This window comes from Protopterus annectens, chromosome 2.part2, assembly GCF_019279795.1.
Source record: "Protopterus annectens isolate FY-2018-M chromosome 2.part2, PAN1.0, whole genome shotgun sequence".
Taxonomy (NCBI): Eukaryota; Metazoa; Chordata; order Ceratodontiformes; family Protopteridae; genus Protopterus; species Protopterus annectens.
The window spans coordinates 399,940,364-399,967,647 of NC_056730.1; the positions used below are offsets into that span (position 1 = coordinate 399,940,364).

The 27,284-nt window shown below is 41.8% G+C and overlaps 1 protein-coding gene across 5 annotated transcripts in view; it reads left to right on the forward strand.

Annotated features, from left to right (window-relative positions):
• SLC38A9 (solute carrier family 38 member 9) overlaps positions 1–27,284 on the forward strand; it is a 1,477,321-nt gene that overhangs the window by 1,351,243 nt on the left and 98,794 nt on the right. For all 5 annotated transcript variants that reach the window (XM_044063918.1, XM_044063920.1, XM_044063923.1 and 2 more), the window contains one exon: positions 10,316–10,405. In XM_044063918.1, the coding sequence (XP_043919853.1) occupies positions 10,316–10,405 (90 nt within the window). The remainder of the gene's footprint in view (positions 1–10,315; positions 10,406–27,284) is intronic.

A 27,284-nucleotide genomic window follows, 5' to 3' on the forward strand; every position in this document is an offset into this window, starting at 1 on the left:
TCTTGGTCTGGCGTTGGTTGCTATCGCCTCCTCCCTGACATCAGTGTGACAGGGGTATATAAGATGCAGCCGACGCCATTTTCTTCAGTCTTTCTTGCCACACGGTGCCCGGAGCAGAAGCAGTTCGCAAGTGCCGGTCGGCCGACTCCTGAGATTTTCATTCCGAATCCAGAACTGAAGTCTTCTAAAAAAGCTAAGTACCCCATTGGGGAAACTTTTTCTTGCCTGAGACCGATGTCAGTAAAAGTTAATAACTGTATTTCTTGTGGGAAGCAAATACCTCACAAGGATTTCCACTCCTATTGTATTCCATGCCTAGGCCCTGACCATGACGTCACTGGTTGTCGGTTTTGTGCTAGGTTTAACAAGCGCACTATTAAACATCGGTTTGATTTTGCCCGACATTATTTTGGTAGAAAATTCAATTACACCATGCCGTCGGAAATTCCGATGACCGCAATGCATAAAAAGCGCAAGGACAAGGACAGGCATCCGAGGCCCAAAACTGACGACGAGGCCTCTTCTAGGCCGGTCGCCGGTTCTCCGGTTTTCAGCAAGGCACCTACGCAGCCTCTGACGACTGCTTCCACAGACCGCCTCCGACTCCCACGTGGAGCTGGTTGGGCCTTCGGATGCACTAGCTCTTCAGCTTACCGATCCTAACCCTACAGAGGGTACCGAAGTAGCTGAGCAATCCACAGCTACAAGAGGGTGTTTTCAGACCTAACTTAAAAGAAATGCAGGATTTATTGCATGCAGCTGAACAAGTGGGAAAACATACTTTGCAATGTGGGTTTGATTCCTTAGAGGCCTCCTGTAGAGCAGCAGTTACAGGCTCTGTCATTAAAAGGTATGCTTGGTTAAAAGAACATACATTACCAGATCATGTTAAGGTCAAATTATTGGATGCACCTTTGCAGCGGGATGTGCTGTTTGGAGTTAAGGCAGAGGAGGTATTAAAGAAGATGGAGGATAAGGCAAAATCTATGCAAACGGTGAAAGATTTCTTACAGGTTCAGCCTCCTCGTTTTAGCAGAAATTGGCCAACAAAGAATTGGTCCTTTCCAGTCACAGATGGACCTCAAAGGGACAGATACAGATGTCCAAGTGGTAGAGGTCAGACACAAGGCCCTTACAGGCCTCGACAATGGGGCACACCAGGCTACAAAGAAGGGAAAGACAGGCCTCAACCTTATAAAAAACAGCCTCAATGACTTTCCACTGCAGCTGCCAAACAGCTCTCTCTTGGCACCCCCCTTAGGAGGACAACTGGCATTGCATCACCAAAGACAAATGGGTTCTCAACATTGTATCTCAAGGTTACAGGTTCCATTTTCACACCCAGCCAAGGCTAAAAGGAATACCAACTATGCCACCAAATCAATGGGCAGAGGCTCAAAAACAAATTACAGCACTCATGGACATGAGAGCTATTCAAAAGGTACCACCACAGGAACAAGGACAAGGATTTTACTCAAGACTCTTTCTGGTTCCCAGAAAGGACAAAGCCTGGAGACCCATTCTGGACCTTTCTTCACTAAACACTTTCCTGGATGTTCCGAAATTCAAGATGTTGACACTACAGCAGCTTCTTCCCATGCTGAGCAAGAAAGCTTGGCTCGTGACGTTGGACCTCAAAGAGGCATACCTGCATGTCCCTATCAGACAAAACTGCAGAAGATACCTCAGATTTCTAGCTGGTTCAATGCACTATCAATTCTCTTCACTGCCCTTTGGCTTATCTACTGCGCCCAGGGTCTTCACAAAGTGCCTGGCACCAGTAATTGCATTTTGCAGGCAAAAAGGAATTCAAATTTATCCATACCTGGACAACTGCCTGATTCAAGCAGAGAGCAAGGACGTTCTACTAAAGCATCTGGCGTACGTAAAAAAGTTATTAAGTTTACTGGGGTACACAGTAAACTAAAAGAAATCAAAACTAGTGCCCTCACAACAGATAATATTCCTGGGTGCCAGCTTGAACACAATGGCCCAGATAGCTTAGCTCATGCCAGACAAGCAAGGACAACTGACTCAATGTTTGTTTGTGTCTTTCGGCTTTTCCCGGTTAGGGGTCGCCACAGCGGAACGCCGGTCTGCTAATGACTGGCAGTTGATTTTACGCATCGCTTGCCAGGCCTGACGCACAACCTTCAACGAAGGTACGCCCATTCACGCATGTCTCCACGCCGAAGATGCTCTAGCTGACTCAATATTTTCAATTAATGGCAACAAAGACCCAACTCCCTGCAAGAAAAATTCTGCAGGCCTTGGGCTACATGGCATCTTGCATACTACTAATTCCATATGGCAGACTGCATATGAGGAAACTGCAATGGTACCCATGGAGCGTATGGTCTCAACACTGTCAGAGTTTGGAAACAGTTATACCACTAATTCTTGCCTACAACATGAGTTTCGATGGTGGGCACAAGCTTGTCACCTCAACAAGGGACAGCCTTTCACTCAACCCACAGCCAGGCAGACACTGACAACAGATGCATCGGATTACACCTGGGGAGCACACATGGCAGGAAAATGTATCCAGGGCGAGTGGCCTTGGGCTACATGGCATCTTGCATACTACTAATTCCATATGCCAGACTGCATATGAGGAAACTACAATGGTACCTAAGGAGCGTATGGTCTCAACACTGTCAGAGTTTGGAAACCGTTATACCACTAATTCTTGCCTACAACATGAGTTTCGAAGGTGGGCACAAGCTTGTCACCTCAACAAGGGACAGCCTTTCACTCAACCCACAGCCAGGCAGACACTGACAACAGATGCATCGGATTACACCTGGGGAACACACATGGCAGGAAAATGTATCCAGGGCGAGTGGCCCACAGAGCAAAGACATCTCCACATCAATCAAAAAGAGATGCTAGCTGTACAAAATGCTATTATAGCTTTCAAGGACCCACTGCACCCTGGACAATTACTACTAAAGACAGACAACACCACAGTTGTGTGTTACATAAAAAAGCAAGGGGGCACACACTCCTACCCCCTCTGCAGACAAGCCATGACCTTGTGGAACACAGCTCTAAATTACCAAGTTCACCTGCAAGCACATTTCCTGCCAGGAGAGAAAAACACACTGGCAGATGACCTAAGCAGAAACATTATGGACCCACACGAATGGGAACTGAACCCACAGATATTCAGAACGATAACACAAAAATGGTGGAGCCCGGACATAGATCTGTTTGCTTCCCCAAAGAACTGCTAATTACAGAAATTCTGCAAAAGGAGCTACCATCCACAAGCATGGAAAGTGGATGCTCTCTTATTCAGTTGGAAAAAACTACAAGTATACACTTTCCCTCCTTTACCTCTCCTTCCAAAAGTACTCATAAAAGCCAGGCAGGAAGAGCCAAAAATGATCCTGATTGCACCAGACTGGCCATGCCAGCACTGGTACCCAATCTTAAAGAACTTAGCACAAGAACCACCCTGGATTTTGTCTCAAACCCACAGTTGCTGACACAGCACAACAATCACATACTTCACAGCCAGCTAAAGACCTTAAATCTAGCTGCATGGAAAATTCCTTAGTCAAGCAAGCAATGCCTCTCTCCAAAGCTGTTATGGATGTCATTCTCGAGGCCAGAAGGCCTAGCACCAGGAAAGCATACTCGGATAAATGGAAGAGATTCTGTGCCTGGAACCAAGCGCACAGCCTTGACCCTCTTGTCCCAAACATTCCTCTGATACTGCAATACTTAACTGAGATGCTGGACAAGGGCCTCCCTTTTTCATCCATCAAGATCCACGCCTCAGCTATCTCTGCTCATTACAACACGGATCCACCAATTTTTTCTAATCCTTTGCTCAAACAGTACCTCAGAGGGGCTAAAAACATAAGACCGCCCCATAGAGCACCTACACCAACTTGGGACCTCAACTTTGTTTTGGAAAAATTTACTTTACCTCCTTTTGAGCCAGCTAACACAGCAGAATTAAAATACATCTCTTGGAAAACTGCTCTGCTACTGGCAATAACATCAGCATGAAGAGTTTCAGAATTACAGGCACTAATGGCAGTGGAACCTTTCCTCATCTTCCACCAGGACAGGGTGTCTTTAAGAACTAACCCTACATTTATGCCAAAGACGGTATCAAGTGTGGCTCTAAACCAAACTATTCACTTGCCAACTTTTTATCCAAAACCACAGAACAAAGGGGAGAGACTACTACATTCTTTGGACATTCACAGACAGTTACGCTTCTACTTGGACAAAACCAAAGCTTTCAGAAAATCTGAGCAATTATTGGTAGCATACGCTGCAGGAGCACAGAGAAAAGCCATTTCAAAGCAGACTATTTCAAAATGGATAGGACACTGTATACGTTTCTGCTATACCCACCATGGGAAACCTGTACCTAGCAGCATTAGATCTCACTCCACCAGTGCAACAGCCACTTCAACTGCCTACCTCAGAGGAGTACCTACCAAGGATATTTTGGAAGCAGCAACATGGAGTTCTGTGCATACCTTCACCAAACATTACCATTTGCCTTTATACACTGCGGTGGTGGTGCTGCGGTAGCGTTGTCGCCTCGTAGCAAGACGTTGTCCCGTTCGATTCTCAGCCAGAGCGTCTTCTGTGTGGAGGCATACGTGAATGGGGCGTGCCTTCGTTCAAGGTTGTGCGTCAGGGCTGGTAACCCAGTATGTAAAAATCCACTACCAATCATTAGTGGACCGGAGTTCCGCTGTGGCAACCCCTAACCGGGAAAAGCCGAAAGAAACAAACAAACTCCAAATCCAGAGCTGGCTTCACCACTGCTGTACTGCAGGGCCTTATAGCCACCCCTAATGCCTTTTAGATCCAGCCTCCCTACCTCAGCTTTGGGATTCCACCCAAGTGTAATGACTGCAGCAGTGTAACATGATGAACATAGTACAGTTTTGTACCTACCATAAATGTAGATGTTTGAGTGTAAACACTGCTGCAGTCCAGGTTACCCTCCCTCCTTCCCCTCTTACTTTCTGGTATTTACCTGGGGCATCTACCCTTTATTACCTATGGGGAGTATTTGCTGGTAACTAAAAATGGTTGTTTGCTTTTCTTTTGTATTTTTTACTAGCAATTTGAATTGCCTACCTATTTGGGGGCACCTGCCATCTGGGGCAAGAAAAACTGAAGAAAATGGCGTCGGCTGCATCTTATATACCCCTGTCGCACTGACGTCAGGGAGGAGGCGACAGCAACCGACGCCGGACCAAGACTTTGGAACTCTGGCCGACTGCGGGACTGCCTGACAGCAGGATAACCCAAGTGTAATGACTGCAGCAGTGTTTACACTCGAACATCTACATTTGTGGTAGGTACAAAACTGTACTTTATGATGCAGCAGAGGCTTCCTCTAGGGCTGCAGCTTTTGGATCAGTGATGAGGAGGTATTCTTGGCTTCAGCTTCAACCTTTGCCTGATGACATTAAGGCTCTGTTGATGGATGCCTTCTTGATAATAATGCTGCTATGTTTAAGTCTCTTCAAGATAAGGTCAAGTCTGTACAGGAACTTAAACGTGTTTGTTTCTCCTGTGCCTAAACTTCAGAGAAACAACCCCAATAAGCCAGCTTTTGTTCACAGTCAATCTCAGCCTCTTCCTGAAGGTAAAAAGGGTGGCAAGCAGGCTCCTTCTGCTAAGGCTGCTCAGATTTCTGTACCTTAGAAGTCTCCTTTTCCAGATAATTTGGGTGCTGTCTGAATATCCTTTTCTTTCCAGCCATTTTCCTCTTTCTCTTCGCCTGTCTCTTTCTCCCCCTCTTCTCTCTCTTCTTGCTTGTCTACAGATTACTCAGGATTCCTGGGTCCTGTCTGTTATTTGCCAGTGGTATTTCATGGTTTGGAAATCACATCCCCCTTTTATGGGTATTCCTCAGCCCTCTCAGAAACAACTCTCCTTCTTTCCAGAGGTGCTTCGGGATGTTTTGACTCAGGGTACTAATCAAGAAGTGCCTGTGTTCCAAAGGGGGAGTAGGTTTTACTCCAGGATGTTTCTAGTACTTAGAAAAGAGGGTACATGGAGACCAGTTCTAGTCCTTTCTCATCTAAACACTTTTCTGAAGGTGTCCTTTCAGATATTGTCCCTTCAGATTTTATTCCCTCTTTTGCTTCCTCAGGCTTATATGGTGTCTCTGGATCTCAAGTATGCTTCTCTCCATATCCTGATCCATTACCTTTTCAGGAAGTTTGTACTTTTCTCTGTTGCTTCCTAGCATTTTCAGTTCTCTTCTTTGCCCTTTGGCCTTTCTACTGCCCCAAGGATATTCACCAAATACCTCTCTCCTGTGATTGCTTTTTGCAGGATTCATGGGATCCAAGTATTTCCTTACTTAGACACTTCTATTTCAGGCATCCTGTCTACAGATCCTGTTGCAAACTTTTCACTTTGCTATTTCTCTTCTGTAAAGCCTGAGGTTCATGATAAACTTCAAAAAGTCATTTTTGATTCCTTCTCAGGACCATATTTTTTTCTGTGGTGCAAGATACAGACCATGCCTGTGCTGGCATTCATGCCTCCTGCCACGGTCTTGACACTTATTTCCTTCTTTCAAACACTTCTTCCTCTAGCTTCTATAACAGCCAGGGAATTTCTGAGAGCTATGGGGTTCATGATGTCCACCATTCTGTGTGCTCCCCCTAGCCAAGTTCCACATGAGAAAGTTTTAGTGGTTTCTGAAGTCAGTTTGCCTTCAACATGCACATCCCCTAGAATTTGTAGTTCCTCTTCTACCTTGTCTCAAGAAGGAACTTTACTGGTGGATCCAGCAGTTGTCTCTAAATCGAGGGTTTCCTTTTTATCCCCCTCTTCCCTCTCAGGAGAACTGTTCACAGATGGTTCAGACATGGGATAGGAAGCAGATTTTGGCTCACTAAAGGTGCAGGGGGTGTAGTCCCCTCCTCAACAGAAAGAGCACATCAGTGTCAAAGAGATGAGAGCTCCTCTGCTGGTGCTTCAGGCTTTTCATCCTCTTTACTTCACAGTACCTCTCAAGGTATTTACAGACAATACCCCAGTGATATGGTATATCAACAAACAAGGGAGGACAAGATCTTATCTTATTTGCTGGGTGGTACTCCTGGTGTGGGATCTTGCTGTCCAGTATTAAGTGATTCTTCAGGCAGTTTACATTCCCTCAGGTCAAAACTCTGTGGCAGACACTCTGAGTAGATCCTTAACTCACTCCTGTGACTGGATGCTTCACAGGGATGTGCTTCTGGACATTGTCCACCAGTGGGGTACTCCTCAAATAGATATTTTTGCCTCCGTTGTGAACAGACGACTTTCTGTATTTTGTGCCAGAGTTCCAGGTCCTGTGGTTTGGAAGGTGGACACCCTTTTTCTTGGAATGGGATGTTTCTTTACGCTTTTCCTCCTCTTCCCCTCATTCCAAAAGTTCTGTTCAAAATTCAATAGGATGCTCTCAAAATCTTGTTGGTGACTCCCTTTTGGCCGAGGCAGCATTGTTTCCCTCTTCTTCTACATTTAACCAAGGGCAATCATCACAAGTTACCTCACAGGATGGACCTACTCACACAAGACAAGGGATCTGTCATCCATCCCCACCTGTATGCTCTTCAGTTAACATTGTGGGTGATAGGATTTTAATTCCACATAGACATCTTTTTTCTGAAGATGTGCCTAGGGTCCTGCAGGAGGCCCAGAAACCCAAGGCTAGGAAATCCTACTTATCCAAATGGAAGATATTTTCTGTTTGGTGTTTTTCTCATGACCTGGAACCACTTTCTGTGGATATTCCCTTGGTTCTGTCTTACCTCTGTGAATTGCTCAATGCTGGGTTAGCTTGTTCATCTGTTAAAGCCCACTTATCAGCTATCTCTGCTTGTCTTCTCCTGTAGATTCTAGATTTGAAACTAAACAATTCATAAAAGGTGTCCTTCATTTTATACTTCCCAACAAGTGTGTTTCTCCTCTCTGGGATCTTAATTTTGATTTGGAAAAATTGACTCAGGCTCCCTTTGAGCTTGCAGCTTCAGCTTCCTTGCAACTTTTCTCTTGGAAGACTGCACTTTTGTTAGCCCTTACTTCTGCCAGACAGATGTCTAAGCTTCAAGTCCTTAAGGTTTTTCTGGCTTTTCTTGTGTTCATAAGGACAGTGTGTCCTTGCGTATTAATCATTTTATGCCCATGGTGGTGAATGGGTTGTCCTTGAATCAGTCTGTTCATTTGCCCACTTTTTCCCTTCTCCACAATCCGCCAGTGAGAAGGTGCTGCACACACAGGATGTGGATAGACAACTCAGATCTCATTTGGATAGGACTAAGACTATTAGGAAATCAGATCAGCTTTTTGTCTCCTTTCATCCTAGTTCCTTAGGATTAGCTGTGTCCAAGCAAACTATTTCTCCTTGGATTTCTAATACCATTTCCTTTTGTTATTCCTTTCATGGTAAGAGCCTTCCTTGTTCTGTTAAGGCTCATTCTACTAGAGCTGTAGCTCCTTCTGGTGCTTTTTTCAAGGGTTTAGATACTAACGCTATTCTTGAGGCAGCTACCTGGACTTCTGTGCATACATTTACCAAGCACTACAAGATAGATGGAATTTCATGAGCTAGAGCTTGTTTTGCTAGGGCCATCCTTCGTATCTTCCTAGAGAGATCTGCTGGTCCTTCCTCCTCCCTCTCTCCTTCCTGTGCTTTGACACTCTCTCTATTATAAAGAATACTGCACAAGTGAAATGGAATGGAATCAGTTGTGTATAATCTTACCATAAAGGTAGATGTCCTTCTCTTCACTTTTGCAGTATTCACTCCCTCCCTGCACCCCTTGGTCCATTTCTCTTCTGGATTTACTGATTTACCTGTCTTTTCCTTGGATTGGCGTTCCTACTGGGGCTGTCAGTTCTGAGGATTGTACATCTGAACATCACCTTCATGCCCTATGCTATGCAAGGAACATACGTGTGACGTACAGCATACCTTAAAGCAACCTAAAGGCTTTGGTATACTGACCGGACATCGGGCTGCCCTTGGCAGGGGATTCCTATTATAAATAATACTGCAACAGTGAAGAGAAGGACATCTACCGTTATGGTAAGATTGACACAACTGTACTTTCTAGTAAGGCACATGGTGAGGAGTGGGGTCGTAGAGGCTTTTTTTGTGGAGGGTCTCAGATTAGTTAGTTTCTTATTGGAGATATTCAAATTACATGAGCTAGTTTCTAAAGGGTGTAGCTGTTGCACCTAATCCAAGGTTAGCAGTGCTCAAAAAAATGGCAGAGCAGTGCTACATAGAAATCACTGCAGTCTAATGGGCTGTCCTGTGATTGCAAGGTTGGGAGGGTGGCCTAATGGTTAAGGTACTTGCCTTACAAACACAAGGTACAGGGTTTGATTCTCACAAGGGATAATTGGCTAGGCTTAAAAATGGCTTGCAAGGGCAGTTAGCCTAGTACTAATCTATGAACCTGTGAACCTATGATACTTGTAATGTACCATTAGAAGAAGCACAACACTTTGTTGTTGATGGGCTGTGGCAATGCATTATGTGTGACTGTGCACTATGAGAGAAGTACTGAAAAACATTTGGTGCAGGTGGTGTCTGGCAGCATTTACATATTACATTTTTTTTTTTTTTTGCGGGGTGCTACCTTGCCATCTTCCTACAGGAGTCATTGTGGCAGGAAGGTGTGGCCCACAAGAATGACAACATAACATGTTACTTCATTGGTATGTTTGTGCATTATAGCTGGTCAAGTCCCACTGCAAAAATTCATTAAATGCTTAAAGCTTTAATTCAGCAAAGAGTGCATTTGTTACAGCTGGTGTGCTGGTCTGCATTTGAAACTTTATGAGCACTTGCAAAACTGGCTTGAAATACAAGCTTTAAAGAGTTTGTTAAACACCACAAGTAGTTTATAGATAGAGTGTTTTTTTGTAGGATGCTTATTGACTTATTCCACTTAAGTTAAGGCTCCCCTTGGGATGAAAGATTTCTCTGAGCAGCTCTCCTTTCCTGTTTAGTGTTCTTGTTTGACATAGGTCAAATGGTTACCTCATGATCCACAGTGCTGTTCCAAAGAAGTAATTTGTGCTTCCTGCTGAAATGTTAACAAGCAACCATGTGCATGCCAAAATAAATATTTATGATACAGATGCCACATTGACTTTGTAAAGTTAATGATCTGAATGTGACACCATTTAATAGAAAAGTCAAATACTCCCAGTAAAGGTCCTGTGGTGTGAGAGTTAAAGACAGTGTATAATGGTTTGCTGTTCATTCTTAGGCAGAATTGTTGTGTACTAACAGTATTCATTTTCTTTCATTTTATAGTGTTTTTCATGTTTTAATACTGAACATATTGGTTGTGGGAGCTGGAGTTGCCATGGCTCAACTTTACCCTAACATAGGAGGCATAATAAGGTAACAGTTTAGTACTAGTTGGATTGGAATATTTTCTAAGTTTCATTTAAAGAAGTGCCTGCGTAATGCTTAAATTTACTTTTTCTACCCAGATTGCTTAAGTACACTGTAAATTTAACCTTAAAACATCATTGGTACTTTATTCAACACTCATACTAAAATGCAGTTGTAGTTGTTGCATGATTGCATATGTAGGTATCTGTTTACTCATTATAACCAGTTAGATATTTCTGCCCAGTTTTAGAGATGGCACAAGATCCATCCTGTAACAAAGCAGACATGTATTGCAGTATTCCAAAGTGCAAATACATATGTATGATATGTTACACTTCTACATGTACCCTAAACTCAAAACATAGATGACAAATAATGTCTGCTGTGCTCCCAGCAGTACATTTGTGCAAGGTACTCGCCACAGTAGCATATGTTCAATTAGTAGGTCTTTGTTGCAATGTTAATAATACTATTGATTAGAAATTTTCACACCTTCTGTTGTCTCTGCTTTCATGGTGAGGAGCTAATATCACTTTCAGAAACCAGGGAAGTCTGTGAGCATTTCAGGCTGTCTCTCTTCTACTATTTTTTTTTTCTGAAGTTATTTGAAACCCCAGGTAAAAGCAGAGGTAGCCTGAACTTCGGGAAGGAGGAAACTGTAAAGATACAGAAACAAATTCTACCACAAACAGTAAACCCAACTTGTTTCTGTAAAGCAGTCTGTAATAAGTAGCCAGAACTGTACAGCCTACCCACTATCTGAAGTTTGAATGTATTATCTGTATAGAGCTCCACTCAAATGCAAGAAAGGGAAAAGCAGATACTGGCTAAGGCTCTTGCCACCCCTACAGTGCCTTTTTTAGGCAAGGTTCATATGACAAATTCACCACCATAACAGGTACAAGCAAGCAAAATCTGAGGATAATGCTGCTCAATGCTAGAAGTCTAAACCTCAAAATGCACTCACTCGAGGCGCTCCTTAAAATGGAGAACATCAACATCTGTGCAGTGACAGAGACCTGCTTCAAAGCTCCAGAGAGCACCACTGCATTACCAGGCTATAATTCATAACACACCTTTCGGCCACCTAACCCGGACCGAAGCATTAAAGGTGGAGGCTTGTCCGTATTCATTAAGGATATCCACACCTCCAGGCTAGTTGCACAACATAATGCATCCGAGATTATCCAAGTGCAATTAGTTTTGGGCAAGATCACAATCCAAATTGTAGCTTTCCACAGACCCCCCACCATACCCCAGGATTCCCACTCCTCATTTCTTGATACACTAGAAAATATTAGGGTACAACCCAACACCCTAATAATGGGTGATTTCAACTACCCCACCATTAACTGGGAAAACTACTCATGTACCAACTCTCTTGCTCAACATTTTCTGGAATTCATATATTCCAACGCCTTGGATCAACTTATTCACACCCCCACCAGGGGCAACAATATCCTAGACCTGGTCATTACCAACATGGACGACCGGTGTTCCACACCAGAGGTCAATTCCTCGTTGCTCAGATCCGACCACAAGCTAATCACCCTAGACATCCACATCCCGCCCCCACCCCCATTAGGGAAACCACCGTAAAAAACTTCTCCAAAGCCAACTTCACACTTCTTAAGACGGAAGTGGCAAACTTCATGACACCCATGCAGACGGACAATAGAGGTATGACTGCTGAATCCTACACAAATGCACTTTATAAGCACTTAAACGAGTGCATGGATCGTGATATCCCTAACAGAACCAAGATGCTATCCTCCAAAAAAAGGAAGCCAATCTGGTGGTCCTCTGCCATAAACAAACTCTACAACAGAAGAAAGAAACTGTTGCAAAAGGGAGTAAAATCCCATGACTGGAGATGCTCCCTGATCAACCTCAGTAAGAAGCTGAGATCCCTCATAAAATCCTCCAAAGCTAATTATGAAAACAAAATTGCCACCAACTCTAAAGGCATCCACAAAGCATTCTATAGCTATGTCAAGAATCTCAATGGCAACACTCAGATCTGCTCTGAGTTACAGCACAATAGCACTAAATATACAGAACCAACTGATATTGCCAACATCCTGGCAGATAGGTTCAGTGCTAACTTTACCCCCCTCTTACCCCCTAGAGGGCCCATCTCTATACCGGAAGAATGCAGAGTTCCTGTAATCACGGCTGCACAGGTAAACACACTCTCCAAAGCCAAGAACACAGCATCCATGGGACCTAGCAATATCCCAGGCTGCGTTCTACACGAACTACAGAATGAACTGGTACCCCACCTAAGTACCATGTTCAATCATAGCCTCACCTCAGGCTTTGTGCCCACTGAATGGTGCACCGCAATGGTTATCCCACTCCACAAAGGGGGAGCCACGACGGAACCCAGGAACTACTGCCCCATTAGCCTGACGAGCCTGGTCTGCAAGGCCATGGAACGTATCATCATGGAACTTATAAACAAAGACACTGGTAATCTCCAAACTCTGAACCCCACCCAGTTTGGCTTTGTAAAAGGCAGATCATGTCTCCTAAACCTGATAGACTTGTTTGAAGCAGTCACCAAAGCCATAGATGAGGGTAAGGTGGTTCACACAGCCTATCTAGATCTCACCAAGGCTTTTGACACCATCCCCCACTCTGGAATTATAGATAAACTCACTTAACTAGTTATAAATCCCTATTTCACAAGATGGGTTGCCAACTGGCTCATGGACAGAACCCACACTGTGAACGTAGCAGACTCCAAATCTGACTTCAGACCAGTGACAAGTGGAGTACCACAGGGTTCAGTCCTGGGTCCTGTCCTGTTTGGTATCTACTTCTCTGAAGTACAGGCTAACACAGAAGGTCTTTGGCTAACGAAGTTTGCAGATGACTGCAAACTGGGAGACATAATCGAAACTCCTAACGATGTGGACATCCTACAAAAGGGCCTCATTGAGACAAATGCCTGGTGTCAAAGCCATGGCCTGAAGCTCATTGCCAAAAAGTGCATTGTCATCCCCTTTGGTAAAAACTCTGTACCCATAAACTACAACATAGGCGGTAGTCTACTTAACACTGAAAGTGTGATAAGAGACCTTGAGACACAGGTGGACAGTAGTCTATCCTTTGATAATCACATCTCCATAGTGGTCAGGAAATCCTTCTACATGGCACACCTTATCACAAAAGGTTTCTCATCCAGAAAAAAAGAGGTCATTGTTCCCCTCTACTCATCACTCATTAGACCCATTATAGAGTACAGCGCCCCTTTTGGTATGAACCTCACAAAACATCTACAACAACTGGAGGGGCCACAGAAATACCTCACGAAGAGGATTACTGACCTCAAACAGATGCCCTACACAGACCTTCTCAAACAACTCCAGCTTTACTCCGTCACATATCGCCTACTCAGAGACGATCTCTTCCTAACATACAAAGCTATGTCAAACCCAGAGCTGTTGGACATGCTCCACTTAAAGAAATACCAATCCCTCCGAGCTACACGCTGTAGGGACCTAAACCTTGTCACCACAATAAACAGAACATGCTGGAGGGATAGATTCATGTCCCAGAGACTTCCCATACTCTGGAAAAGACTACCTATGTCAAACAGAGTTCCTCATTAGCACTCTTCAAGAAAAATCTTGATGATTGGATGGGAAATAGGAAATTCACCCCGGGGATCACTTCTGTGGCTCTGCTCGACAGAGGCACAGGAATATAATTTTCTTAGGTGGCGAAAGCCAAGGTACCTTTTTGGCTAGGCTTATATAGGCCCTGGGGCCAATGGCCTAGTACCTACCTATGAACCTATGTTACCCTTACAAATGTCCTAGAGTCAACAAAAGCATTCTTGAAAAAGGATATAGTGATGTATGCTACTGACAAGATGTTGCTTTTTTTGTCATAACACAAGAAGATGCAATTAGATAAACATTTAGATGATATTTTCTTTGAGATGGGTAAGCCCTTTCTGTCTTATGAGAAGGATGCAAACAGTGGAGCTGTTTTTCCTGGTATGATTTGCCCTCTGAGTCTTCCTCAGGTTGCCTGTGTGTCTCTCACTATGAGAAGTTGAGAAAAAGATTGTCAGCTAAATGGTGTGGTTCATGACAGTATTTGCCACACATGAATGAGGAGTTGTCTCCTAATGGATACCTTGTCACTGTTAACGACTGACTGCAAAAGTTACTTTCCAAACAAGAGCCTGGATCTCTGAAATTTACTGTACTAGCCACTAAGAAGAAGGTATTCCAGGAAAGAAATACAGAGTCTTTGCCTGCTGATTCAAGCACAGGAATATTTTCAGTCATAAAATTTAACACTGAAGGTGATTCACCCTGTTCATATAGTGAATAACCCCTGATAGGCTTTGAACACAGTACATTCCACTTTGTCAGAAGGGTAGGTAAGCTCCCATGCATATCTTCACATTCAGACCATCTTACAGGAAAATCTAGAGATTCATATGACATATTTTCACTTCCAGTTTGCACATCCTCCTGTTTGGCTCATTGAATTGTTTAGAAAATCTTTAACACTAATGTTTGCATATCCGAGGAGAAAGCAGACAGCAATATTCCCTTATCTTAATGACTGTCTAACCTAGATCCATATTCTTGTAATGCAACATGTGAGAGTTACATTAAGACTTTATCTGTCCTGTGTATAAACGTCAAGGGGAACATGCCAATTTCCTTGTTGTCTTGTCAAATATGTATGCTTCAGCCACAAGCACTGAACTACAGAAGCAGTGAGTTTAACTGTTAATAGTATACTTTGGGGAGTGTAGTAGCATGATGTTTGTGGTCCTTGGTTGTTTGCATTCATGTTTGGGGATTAATAATGAGAGCGCATGGAGTTTGGTTATGGTTGCTTTTTCTGAACTGTTGCTGTAGTTCAGTAACAATGTTTTCTACAGCAGAATACTGTAATTGAGGAGTGGAAAGAAGAGGGATAGATTCCTGTCCCAGAGACTTCCCATACTCTGGAACAGACTACCCATCTATGTCAAACAGAGCTCCTCATTAGCACTCTTCAAGAAAAATCTTGATGATTGGATGGGAAATGGGAAGTTCACCCCGGGGATCACTTCTGTGGCTCTGCTCGACAGGGGCACAGGAAAATAATTTTCTTGGGTGGCGAAAGCCAGGGTACATTTTTTGGCTAGGCTTGTATGGGCCCTAGGGCCAATAGCCTAGTACCTACCTATGAACCTATGAAAGAGTTTTCATCTCCTTTTCTGTGCAGTTCTGCAACTACGAAGTTTACTTAAAGGAGAACTCTGCCCAAAAGTTAAGTTTTTCTTTCCAAAAAAGTGTTTTTCCTTCCCTGTAATCCAAGACTAAGCACTTCACATATAGAAAAAAAAAACATAATTTAAGAATTATGTTTGCCTTTCTTTCCTGCATCTGTCTCACTTGTTACATTGCAACAGGTACTAAGAGTGGCACACTAATTAAGTTAGGTCAGTTATCCCAATAACAGCCATTAAGAAAACAATGACATTTACATGTGCCTTATCTGTTACAGATTGCCAGCATCACACCTCGGATAAATAGTGTAGCCTGGAGTCTGAACAAAGGCAGGGCTTTCAAGTTTAGTTTTCAGATGCAAATGTATTTCCTTGTAATTAAACTCAGTGCCACAAAGAGAGAAAGCGAATGTGTTAATTTAACTCATCTTACTTAATGTCAGTATATGATTTTGCATTTTTCTGCACTGTAATTTGTGCAGAAGTGCATGTTTTTTTCTGGAATTGGGGAAAGAAGATTAACATCAAAGACTTAAGAATGCAACACAAACCATCTCAGCCCAAGTAACACTTGTTAATCATAGGGTTCAGATTTCTCACACTTGAACACTGAACTAGAGTTGTTAATTTGAAAAGAACAGTTAACCGAGTTACATTTTCAAGCCTGTCATTCAAACATTCCTTAAAGGAAAACTCCACCCTAGAACTAAAAAATATGTTTTTTTTCAGTCTGTCTTTGTTTCCAGACCTATTTTAACACCTAAAATTGACTCTAAGTGCTTTATTTGTAATTTTAACCTGTTTACGATAACATGGCCACCGATGGGGCTTGCTATATCAGCATGATCTACTTCTCCTTCAAGCCTTTCTCTTTCCCATAAAGCATTTCAAGTCTCCTTTCTGTGACTCATGCCAAACATAAGGAAGTAACTGTGAATTCCCATGCCATTGACATATAATGGGAAATCTGTGACTCATTGTCAGTTTTTATTCCTTCTGTGTTAGGCCTGCTTCTTTTCTGTTGCTAATCACCCTCATTTATGTTTAGATCAGAGCTTGCTTTGTTTACAGTATAAATTGAAGTTATCTAGCAGCAGACAGAGTTGTAGCTATATTGGATGCCTTTGTTCTAAGTGTACTTTTGTAGTCCAGCATGAATTGACAGTTCCTTCCTCCCACACTACTGCAGAGGTGTGAAAACTGTCACTGCAACTGACAGCTCAGAATTGAAAGGAAGGGAGTGCCATTTCAAATGTCTTCCCCTCTGCCTGCAGAATCATTTGTTTGGCAGCAGCAGAAAGATTTATGTAAACAATTACAAATTAAATTTCGTAAAACAGTTGACGATAATTTTTGATTATTTCATTGTGTACACTTTTTTATTTCCTCCTTTTTTCTACAAGACATTATTATGTTAACTTACGTTTGTTTTACAATCTCTTTGAGGAACATCAGCCTAGTGACATGTTGTTTCTGTATTTTCCATGACATTTGCATCATCCCCACATATTTTGAAGGACTGTAAACCAGTAGATTGCAAACCTGTGTCTATGATGCTGGCACAGTAAAAGCATGTACTGAAAACTCACTGTATTCTATACTCCATGCAGTGAAATTTTTTTTTTTTTTTTTGGGGGGGGGGTGGCTACTAATTATTTTGTGCATGTATGTATCACTTGCATAATGCAGATAACTGAGGCATTTTGGGGGCTTAATATGATCTTCTGTAATTCAGCTGAAACTATTTAGCAATCCTCTAGTCCTTTATCTGTATTAGTAAATTTGCTTTGAGGCCGTCCCTGCCTTTCTTTGTGCATATTTCAAATCTTACTGCTACACTGGTCATATATTGAACTGTTAATTGGCAGTAGACACTACTCAGCCAAACACAGTTATTCATATTTTTCACATTACTAATTTGGCTTCGGTCTCTTTAAAACAATAAAAGAGATATGTGCAGTTCGCAGAAAACACCACGTAAGAGGGTTTACACCCTTCACTAAAATAAGGATGGCAGCATCCAATTTGCAGTTGTACTAACTAAACTTGTCAAGTCAGGCCATAAGCACTCCGGAGTAGTACTACTGTCATTGTCATGAGTACAGAATGACAGTTTTGCCTCCATAATTTTCCTGTCTACGTTATTACAAGTCACTGTACCAGGCAGTGCTGTGTGCCCTTTTGGCAATATTGCACATCTTATAAGTTCATAGGTAGGTACTAGGCTATCGGCCCAAGGGCCTACGTAAGCCTAGCCAGCAAGGTTCCATAGCTTACGCCACCCAAGAAAGTTATTTTCCTGTGCCACTGTCCAGCAGAGACACAGAAGTGATCCCCGGGATGTATTTCCTATTTCCCATCCACTCATCAAGATTTTTCTTGAAGAGTGCTAATGAAGAACTTTGCTTGACATAGATGGGTAGCTTGTTCCAGAGTATAGGAAGTCTCTGGGACAGGAATCTATCCTTCCAGAGTGTCCTGTTTATTGTGGTGACAAGGTTTAGGTCCCTAGAGCATGTAGCTCGGAGGGATTGGGATTTCTTTGGGTGTAGCATGTCCAAAAGCTCTGGGTTTGACATAGCTTTATATGTTAGGCAGAGATCACCTTGGAGTAGGTGATATGCTGCGGAGTAAAGCTGGAGTTTTTTGAGGCGGTCAGTGTAGGGCATTTGTTTGAGGCCAGTAATCCTCTTTGTGAGGAACTTCTGTGGCCTTTCCAGCTGCTGATGTCTTGTGAGGTACATTCCAAAAGGGGTGTTGCACTCTATAATGGGTCTAATGAGTGATGAGTAGAGGGGAACAATGACCTCTTTTTTCCTGGATGAGAACCCTTTTATGATGAGGTGTGCCACGTAGAAGGACTTCGACTACTGTGGCGATGTGACTATCAAAGGAGAGACTACTGTTCACCTGGGTCCCAAGGTCTCTTATCACACATTCTGTGTTAAGTAGATTGCTGCCTATGTGGTAGTTCATGGGTACAGAGTTTTTACCAAAGGGGATGACACTGCACGTTTTGGCATTGAGCTTGAGGCCATGTCTCTGACACCAGGCATCTGTCTCAGTGAGGCCCTTCTGTAGGATGTCCACATCATTTGGGGACTTGACTGTGGCTCCTAGTTTGCAGTGATCTGCGAACTTCGTTAGCCAGAGGCCTTCTGTGTTAGCCTGTATGTCAGAGAAGTAGATACCAAACAGGAGAGACCCCAGGACGGAACCCTGTGGTACTCCACTTGTCACTGCTTTGAGGTCAGATTTGGAGTCTGCAACTTTTACAGTGTGGGTTCTGTCAGTGGGCCAGTTGGCAACCCATCTTGTGACGTAGGGATTTATACCTAGTTTAGTGAGTTTAGCTATAATTCCAGAATGGGGGATGGTGTTGAAAGCCTTGGCGAGGTCAAGATAGGCTGTGTGAGCCACCTTACCCTCATCCACGGCTTTGGTGACTGCCTCAAAGAATTCGATCAGGTTCAGGAGGCATGATCTGCCTTTCACAAACCCGAACTGGGTGGGATCCAGAGTTTGGAGGTTACCAATGTCTTTGTTTATGAGTTCCATGATGATACGTTCCATGGCCTTGAAGACCAGGCTCATCAGGCTAATAGGTCGATAGTTCCCGGGATCAGTGGTGGCTCCCCCTTTGTGGAGTGGGATAACTGTTGCTGTGCACCATTCAGTGGGCACAAAGCCTGATGAGAGGCTATTATTGAACATGGTGCTTAAGTGGGGTGCCAGTTCGTTTAAAACGCAGCCTGGGATGTTGTCCATTCCCATGGATGCTGTGTTTTTGGCTTTAGAGAATGCAGCATTTACCTGCATAGTTGTGATTACAGGGACTCTGCATTCTTCCTGTATAGATGTGGGCCCTTTAGGGGGTGAGAGGGGGGTAAAGTTAGCACTGAACCGATCTGCCAGGATGTTGGCAATATCAGTTGGTTCTGTAATTTTCGTGCCTTTGTGCTGTAACTCAGAGCAGATCTGGGTGTTGCCATATAGATTCTTGACATAGCTATAGAATGCTTTGTGGTTGTCCTTGGATTTAGTGGCGATTTTGTTTTCGTAGCTAGCTTTGGAGGATCTTATAAGGGATCTCAGCTTCTTACTGAGGCTGACTATGTAGCTCCTCCACTGATGGGATTTCACTGTCTTTTGCAACAGTTTCTTCCTTCTGTTGTACAGTTTGTTTATGGCAGGGGACCACCAGATTGGCTTCCTTTTTTTGGAGGATAGCGTCTTGGTTCTCTTTGGGATAGCACGATCCATGCACTCGTGTAAGTGCTTATAGAGTGCATTTGTGTAGGATTCAGTAGTTGTAACTGTATTGTCCATCTGCATGGGTGTCATGAAGTTCACCACTTCTGTCTTAAAAAGCATGAAGTTGGCTTTGGAGAAATTTTTTACTGTGGTTTCCTTAATGGGGGCTGGGGGCTGGATGTGGATATCAAGGGTGATAAGCTTATGGTCGGATCGGACCAATGAGGAGTTGACTTCAGGTGTGGAACACCGGTCACTCATGTTGGTAATGACTAAGTCTAGGATATTGTTGCCGCTGGTGGGGGTGTGGATAAGTTGATCTAGGGCATTGGAGTTTATGAGTTCCAGAAAGCATTGCGCTAAGGAGTTGGTACACAAATAGTTTTCCCAGTTAATGGTGGGGTAGTTGAAGTCGCCCATTATTAGGGTGTTTGGTTGAACCCTAATATTTTCCAGTACACCAAGAAAAGAGGAGTGGGAATCCTGGGGCATGGTGGGGGATCTGTAGCAAGCTACAATTTGGATTGCAGTTTTGCCCAGAGTTAGTTGCATTTGGATAACCTCGGATGCATTATGCTGAGCAACTAGCCTGGAGGTGTGGATATCCTTAATGAATATGGACACACCTCCGCCTTTGGTGCTTCGGTCCGGGTTACATGGCCGAAAAGTATGGTATGAGTTATAGCCTGGTAATGCAGGGGTGCTCTCTGGAGCCTTGAACCAGGTCTCAGCCACTGCACAGATATCAATGTTCTCCATTTTAAGGAGTGCCTCGAGTGAGTGCATTTTGAGATTTAGACTTCTAGCATTGAGTAGCATTACCCTCAGTTTTTGCTTGCCTGTTCCTGTTATGGTGGTGAATTTGTTATTTGAACCCTGCCTAAAAAAAGGCACTGTAGGGGCAGCAAGAGCCTTAGCCAGTATCCGGAATCCCAGGGGTGACAGGTGCAGGCCATCTGTGGCAAAGCATCGTGGTCTGTCGACCATGTCATCCCAAACAGACAGATACTGGATCCCCTTAGAATGACACCAGAAGCTTAGCCAATTGTTGAAGTCAATCATTTTGTCCTTTTTACCTTTTCTCATCAGAACCCCCAGGCAGGGACCTTGGGGGAAAATTAAACCTTATGTCCTTTCATGACCCAAGGGGTCTCTATATTAAAAAAATTAAAAGACAATCATTTTGTACTTTTTGGACCTGAGGTTTTTAAATCTTCCCCTAAGGCCAAGTCCCTTTTTTACCATACACAGTTGGCGATAAGATCACCTAATAGGGTTTTTTTTTTTTGCCTTATTCTTGGTTGATACATGAGGGGGGCACATTTGGGGTTGTATTACCCTTTCTTTCCTTTTAACAGATTAAATTTTTGGGGCCTCTGAAAATTTTTGGACTTGTTGGGGAGGGGGCCCCAACCTCCAAAATTTTCCCACAGAATGCTTCCCCCCCTTTTAAAATTGTTACCCTCTTATTTAAAAACCCAAAAATCATGTCACTCCACCCCCCTTGCCGGGTTCTACGTAAAATTTCCTTCTCCCGGGCACAGTTTACATGGACACAATTAATGGCAATCCCATCCACACTACATTAAGCCATAAAAAAGGTTACATAAACCTTTTAAGGGCTAACTGCCCAAATTTAGAAATTTGACCCTTGCCATTCACCATTTCTAACATTTTCAATTAATGCTTCTCTGGTTGTTTTCGGGTTCCTGATTTACAAAAGTCAATGTTTTTTTGGGTTTCAAATCTTCAACTACCACTGTTTTTGCCTTTATCCGTGCAGGGCCTTAAAATTGGTTTTACTCCCAACAACTTCTTAAATTTAAAAATCTCTAAAATTTAAAAAAATGTGAATTACATTAAAAAAATTTTAAACCAAAAAAAACCTGCTCCCCAGATTTTTCCTGGGTGTCCTGCTTATGTTTCTGGATCGTTTTTTAAATTTTAACTAGGCTGTGTTTGCAAACACTAAATTCATAATGAGGCCCATAATTAGTAAATTCCCTCCCCCTTTTCCCAAATTTAAAAGCGCCCCCTCTTGCTTCCTTATACACATCGAATTCTTTTTCACCCCCTGCCGGCGCCCTAAAGGGCCCCCCTTAAACTAAATGTTTTCCCTAATAAAAAATTTGAAATTTTGGTTTTTCTAAAAAAAGTTAAAAATGTCCTTGCCCCCCCTTTCCCCCTTTTTGCAAGTGCTCTAACGAACAGTTTAAAAACCAATCAGGGGTACTCCAATGCCATATCCTTGGTTGTCTGCAGTGTTCTTAAATTATGATTTAAAAACCTGTTCCATTTTTCCTTTTTTTCCTTACTTTTTTCTTACATCCCGAAATGGAACCTAAATGTGCCCCCTTTTCCCCAACAAAATTTTCACCAAAAGCTTGTTAACACATACATGACAGCCTTTCCAAAAGTAATATTGTTTATTTTTCAAATTTTGGCTGTCACCCAAGGGTACTTTTTAACTTACACATTGGCGAAAATTTTTCCTTTGTTTTTCCTTGTTTGCAACCAGCATTATTTTTTCATTGGGTTCCACATTACAATGTAAATGAATATCCTATTTTGGGTTAAATATAAACATTATGATGTTTAAACTTTGCTTTTTGCTCTTTCCCGGGATCCCCAAACTTTTTTATAAATTCTGGCTCCTTCAAAACCATTTCCAGTCACTGGATTTTTCCCCAGAATGTTCAACAGAAAAATTTTCTTAAAAAAAGGGACCCCCCTTTCAAATTTTTTCCAAATCAAACTGTAGGGGAAGACCTTGGAAAAATTCACCTTTTAATCACCACCTAACCTTTGTCTTTTTAAATCCCACCAGCCTCTTTTCGCTCTTCCAATGTTACCTGAAAAAAACCCGATTCTTTAGTAAGGAGCCCCATTTTTCCCCCCTACCCCCCATTTTAAAGCAACAAAACCAAAAATATGGGGAAAAAAACCAATACAAACCGCTGAACAGTCGTGACCAAATTAGTTCCCTGTTTCATTCCCCAAAACATGGTTCTCATTTTGATTTAAAAGGCATTAAAGCGGGGGACCCCCCTTAAAAATTTTTCATGTAATGTTCCTTTTTTCTTTTTTTTTGAAGGTTGGGCATCAGCTGGCACCTCATTTAAAAACCCCCTGCCACTTTTTGGCGGGACCAAATTGTGGCCCCCCCCACCAAACCCAAAAACAAACAGCAACTTTTAACCCAACCCAAGTTCCCAAAGTATGGGGTCTTTTCTAAATTTTTCAAAGTTGTTTCCCGGGACACTGGGACATATAGTTTTCTCGAAAAGTTTGAGCATCTAACTTTTTTTTGTCCAAACCCCAAAAATGTCTTTTCCTCCCTGAAAAAATTTCCTTTAATTTATCCTAGACTAAAATGTTAAAATTTTCTAAGTGGGCTTCTGTCAATACATATTTTTCCTCCTCAGACTACTTTTTTCTCACTCTGGTATTTCCTTTGGCTCCCCTAAATTTCTTGGAACCTACATTCATAAGAGGTCATAATGTGTTATTTCCACCTTAAATTGGGTTTGCTAGCCCCCCTGTTTGGGCCCGGGGAACACTTTCTGTTTCCTTTTCCCCAACTCCCGTAAGGGGATTTTCTAAATGTCCCTATTTTGATTTGAGGGGCAAACATTAAAATTGGTTTTTGCCCCCAACTTTTAATTTTCAGTTGACACAGTCTGGAATATTTCCGTATCAAAATTTTTTCTGCATTTTTCACAATTTTGGTGCATGTTGTTTTCCCCTTCCACTTACGTTCGAACGGGTATTCATTATTTTCACTTTTTTTTGGGCCCAAACATGTTTGGGGCAATTTCCAAAAGCTCCCCCCTTTTTCCAAAGAAAATAGGCACCTAAGTTTTGTCCCCAAATGTTTTTAAAATTTACTGTAAAAACCAGCAAAAAAACCTTGGGGCCTTTTTTTCACCCAAAAAAAATTTTCATGACTTAAAAATTATTTTCGAAATGAATTAGGACCCCCAGATCTGTTGTCTTGAAATAATTTTTTAAAAAATTTCCATCCCCTTAAAACCCTTTTTCTTTTTGCCTTTCAAATCCACAAAAAAAAGCCTTTTAAAAAATTTCCTCAATTTTAAATTCAAAACCGATTTGGGCAATCCCCCCCCCAAAATTTACTTTCACTTAAGTTCCGGGGTTGCCAAAAGGGGTTCCCCAACTAAAATTTATTTAAAAAAATTTCCCAAAGAAACCCCCTGGGGGGGAAAATTGGATTTCAAAACAGGGAACAACGGGCCCTGTCCTCCCAAAACCCAAAAATTTTTCCCAATTGTTCTTCCTTTAAAGCGGGAATAAAAAAGTCTAAATGGGGGCCCCCAAAATTTTGCCAAGGGTTTTTAAATAAAATCCCCTCAAAAGGGATTTCCCTGGGCCCAAAACCAACCCAAAAAACCCCTTCAGATTTCTCTATTTCCCCCTGTGTACTAATTAAAGTTCAAGAAAATGTTGGGGTTCCTTTTAAATTTTGTCCCCTTTTCCTTCCTTCAAATTCCTTGGGTTTTTTCCCTTTGGGGGAATGTAGGGGAATTCCCCTTTTTGGGTTTGCCATTACCCCAACCCCAGACAAAAATTTTACTGCCAACTTTTGGGGCCATAGGGGCCTAACGGGAAGCTAATTGTTATACCTTTCCTTTGTTAAGTCTCTGTCGGCGGGAAACATCCCTTTTTTCCTTTGACCTTTCAATGTCCAAAATTTTTGCATCTTAAATTAAAAGCAAAATGGGAAATTTTAAAGTTCATTTTTATGAAAAACCCTTTCTACCATTTTGTTACAACCTTTAGTTTTTTAAAAAGTTCACCCCATTTGTTTGTGCCTTTCTTCCCATACCTTTTTTTCCAAAGTTTTTTAATTTGTCTAAAAGGATTGTCAACTTCTTTCCATTTAAAAAATTTACTTCTGCCTAAAAAATTTCACCCCATTATTTTCCCAACAGCCTTTTTTCCCCTTTCTATCTTAAAATTCCTTTTTGGGTGCCTACAAATATCCCCTAATTAATAAACCCCCTGCAACGTTGGGGTCATAAACACCCCATCCTGTAAATACACTTTTACAATTTAATTATTCTACTTTTCCCCCGTGTTGGCCTACGAAACTTTCCGGAAATTAAAGGGGTTTTCTGGCCATGGTATCACCCTTTTATTTTTCCCCAAATTTTTTCTACTTTGTTTTTCCCGGGGCAAGGCCAGGACAAAGGGTTTAAATATGGGGTGCCAAATTGTAACCATTCTGCAAAAAAAAAGGGGTCTTTGGTAAAAAAAGGGTTGTACTTTTCTTGCATTTTATTTACCCCTTTGTTTTGGGGTTTGTTCCAAAGTTTTTTGGGTTTTCTCAGGATCCTTTTCCAAGGGAATGGGAAATTCCCCTTTTTAATTTAACCCAAGCCAAAAGGACTTGAATCATTCAATTTTAACAAAAAGGGAAAAAATTTTCCCCTTTTGGTTGCCCTTTCAGTCAAAAATTATTTGTGACACCACGGGTTTCTACCATATTAAACCCCCCTTGTCTTATTCCAAAATGAAATTTAGATTTACATAGTTTTTATATTTAATAAACCCTTATTGTAAAATAAATGCTTTTACCCTTAAGTACCATTAAAAATTTTAATTGTTAATGTCTAAATTTTAACTTTTTCTCAATTATTTCCTTGGCCCCTAGTCCACCCTTTTTAATAATTTTACGAAAAAACCATTCCCGGGTTTTTTTTCCCAAATTTTCCCAAGTGTTCCAAAAATTGTTTTGGAAATCAATCCGTTAAATGAAAAGGGTTTAATATCTATTTAACCCTGGTTTCATGATCTAAAAAATTAAATTTTACGCCTAGTTCAAACTTTTCCCTTTTCAAAAGGTTTTGCAAACAAAGTAATTTTTTTGTACTACCCCCCTTTTTTAAAAATTCTGAAAAAAAATGTTCCCATGGCCCCCTTTCAATGTTTTTGAAATAAAAAGGGATGTTTTCCTTTCTTTTCCCCTCTTCTGGCGGGACCTCCAAACCGGGGCTTTTTCAAGCCCTTTAAAGGGGAAAAAAAAAAATTTTTTAATTTTAAAAACCCCCAATGCCCATTTATTTGAATGAATTTTACCAAAGTAAACTTTCCAAAAATTTGGTTGAAAAACAAAAAAATATTTTGTCCAAAAATTTAAAAAAAATTTAAAAAAAAAAATTTTTTAAAACCTGGTTTTTATTATATTTCACAAAAGTTTAATAAAAAAATAACTTCAAGAACAAAACTATTGGTGAATAAAAACTTTTAATAAAAAACTGATTTTAAAGGGTCTACAAAAATTTAATCCAAAAAAATTTTTTTGGTTTTCTTTGTTTGTTACTGCCCAAAAATTTCCAATTTTTTTGGTGGCCTTTTGAAGCCATAGGTTTCAGTTAACTACCTTCAATAATCCTGCTTTAGTAATACAGCTGGACTAAGCCTATCTCAGTGATTTGGTCATGTAATCCTGCTTTAGTAATACAGCTGGACTAAGCCCATTTCAGTGATTTGGTCATAATCGCAGAGTAACTAAATGCTTTGACAATTTTCTAGTGGACTACATATAAAGGACCATCATTTCTAGCAGCCTGACTGACCATTACAACACACTAACACACCCTGAATTGTTAATACGTTTGTACTACACATTGTGTCTACAATATTTCACATCCATGATCTGTCAGCCATGATTGACTTGTGTGTGCAATCACATATTACAGCAAGGACAAGATCACAGTAGGCGATGACAATCGCACTTCGCGACCTCCCATAACCCCTTCTGTCAATGGGCGATAAATGCTCAGCAGTGCAGTATCGAGTCATCATACAATGCCAGTTCAGATGTAACAATGATATTACAGTTGTCACGACTTGTGCCTGACTTCAGAAACATATTGAAATGTTCAATTTACCTCACAGGTGTGGATCACAGTACACTGCACCGTAAAATGGGTCTGTATTATGTCTAGAGTGAATGTGTCATGTCCAATGCAACATTATGGACATGGACACATTTCCCATCAGTAGTGAACTTCGTTGACCCAATACAGCAGTGTACTTAGGAAGGCATCAGCTATACAAGTCCACAGTCTCAGCTGTTACCAGTATCATCATGACCCAGAGCCATGGTCTGATAAGGCATTATTACCCATATCTAGGTTGGTGACATGATGTATGGTGGGACCTTAATTGGCTCTATTGCGTACACTGCCATCAAGCATATACCACACATTACCTACAATGCACAACTTGCATGCAATACATGCTGTACACCCATAGTCAGTATTTACAAAGAAATATGACTAATCCATATTTACCTTTCCAGTACATCTATTATTCACAGTCTGCTTCAAATAATCGTAAGCCCAAACAATTTCCAAAGAA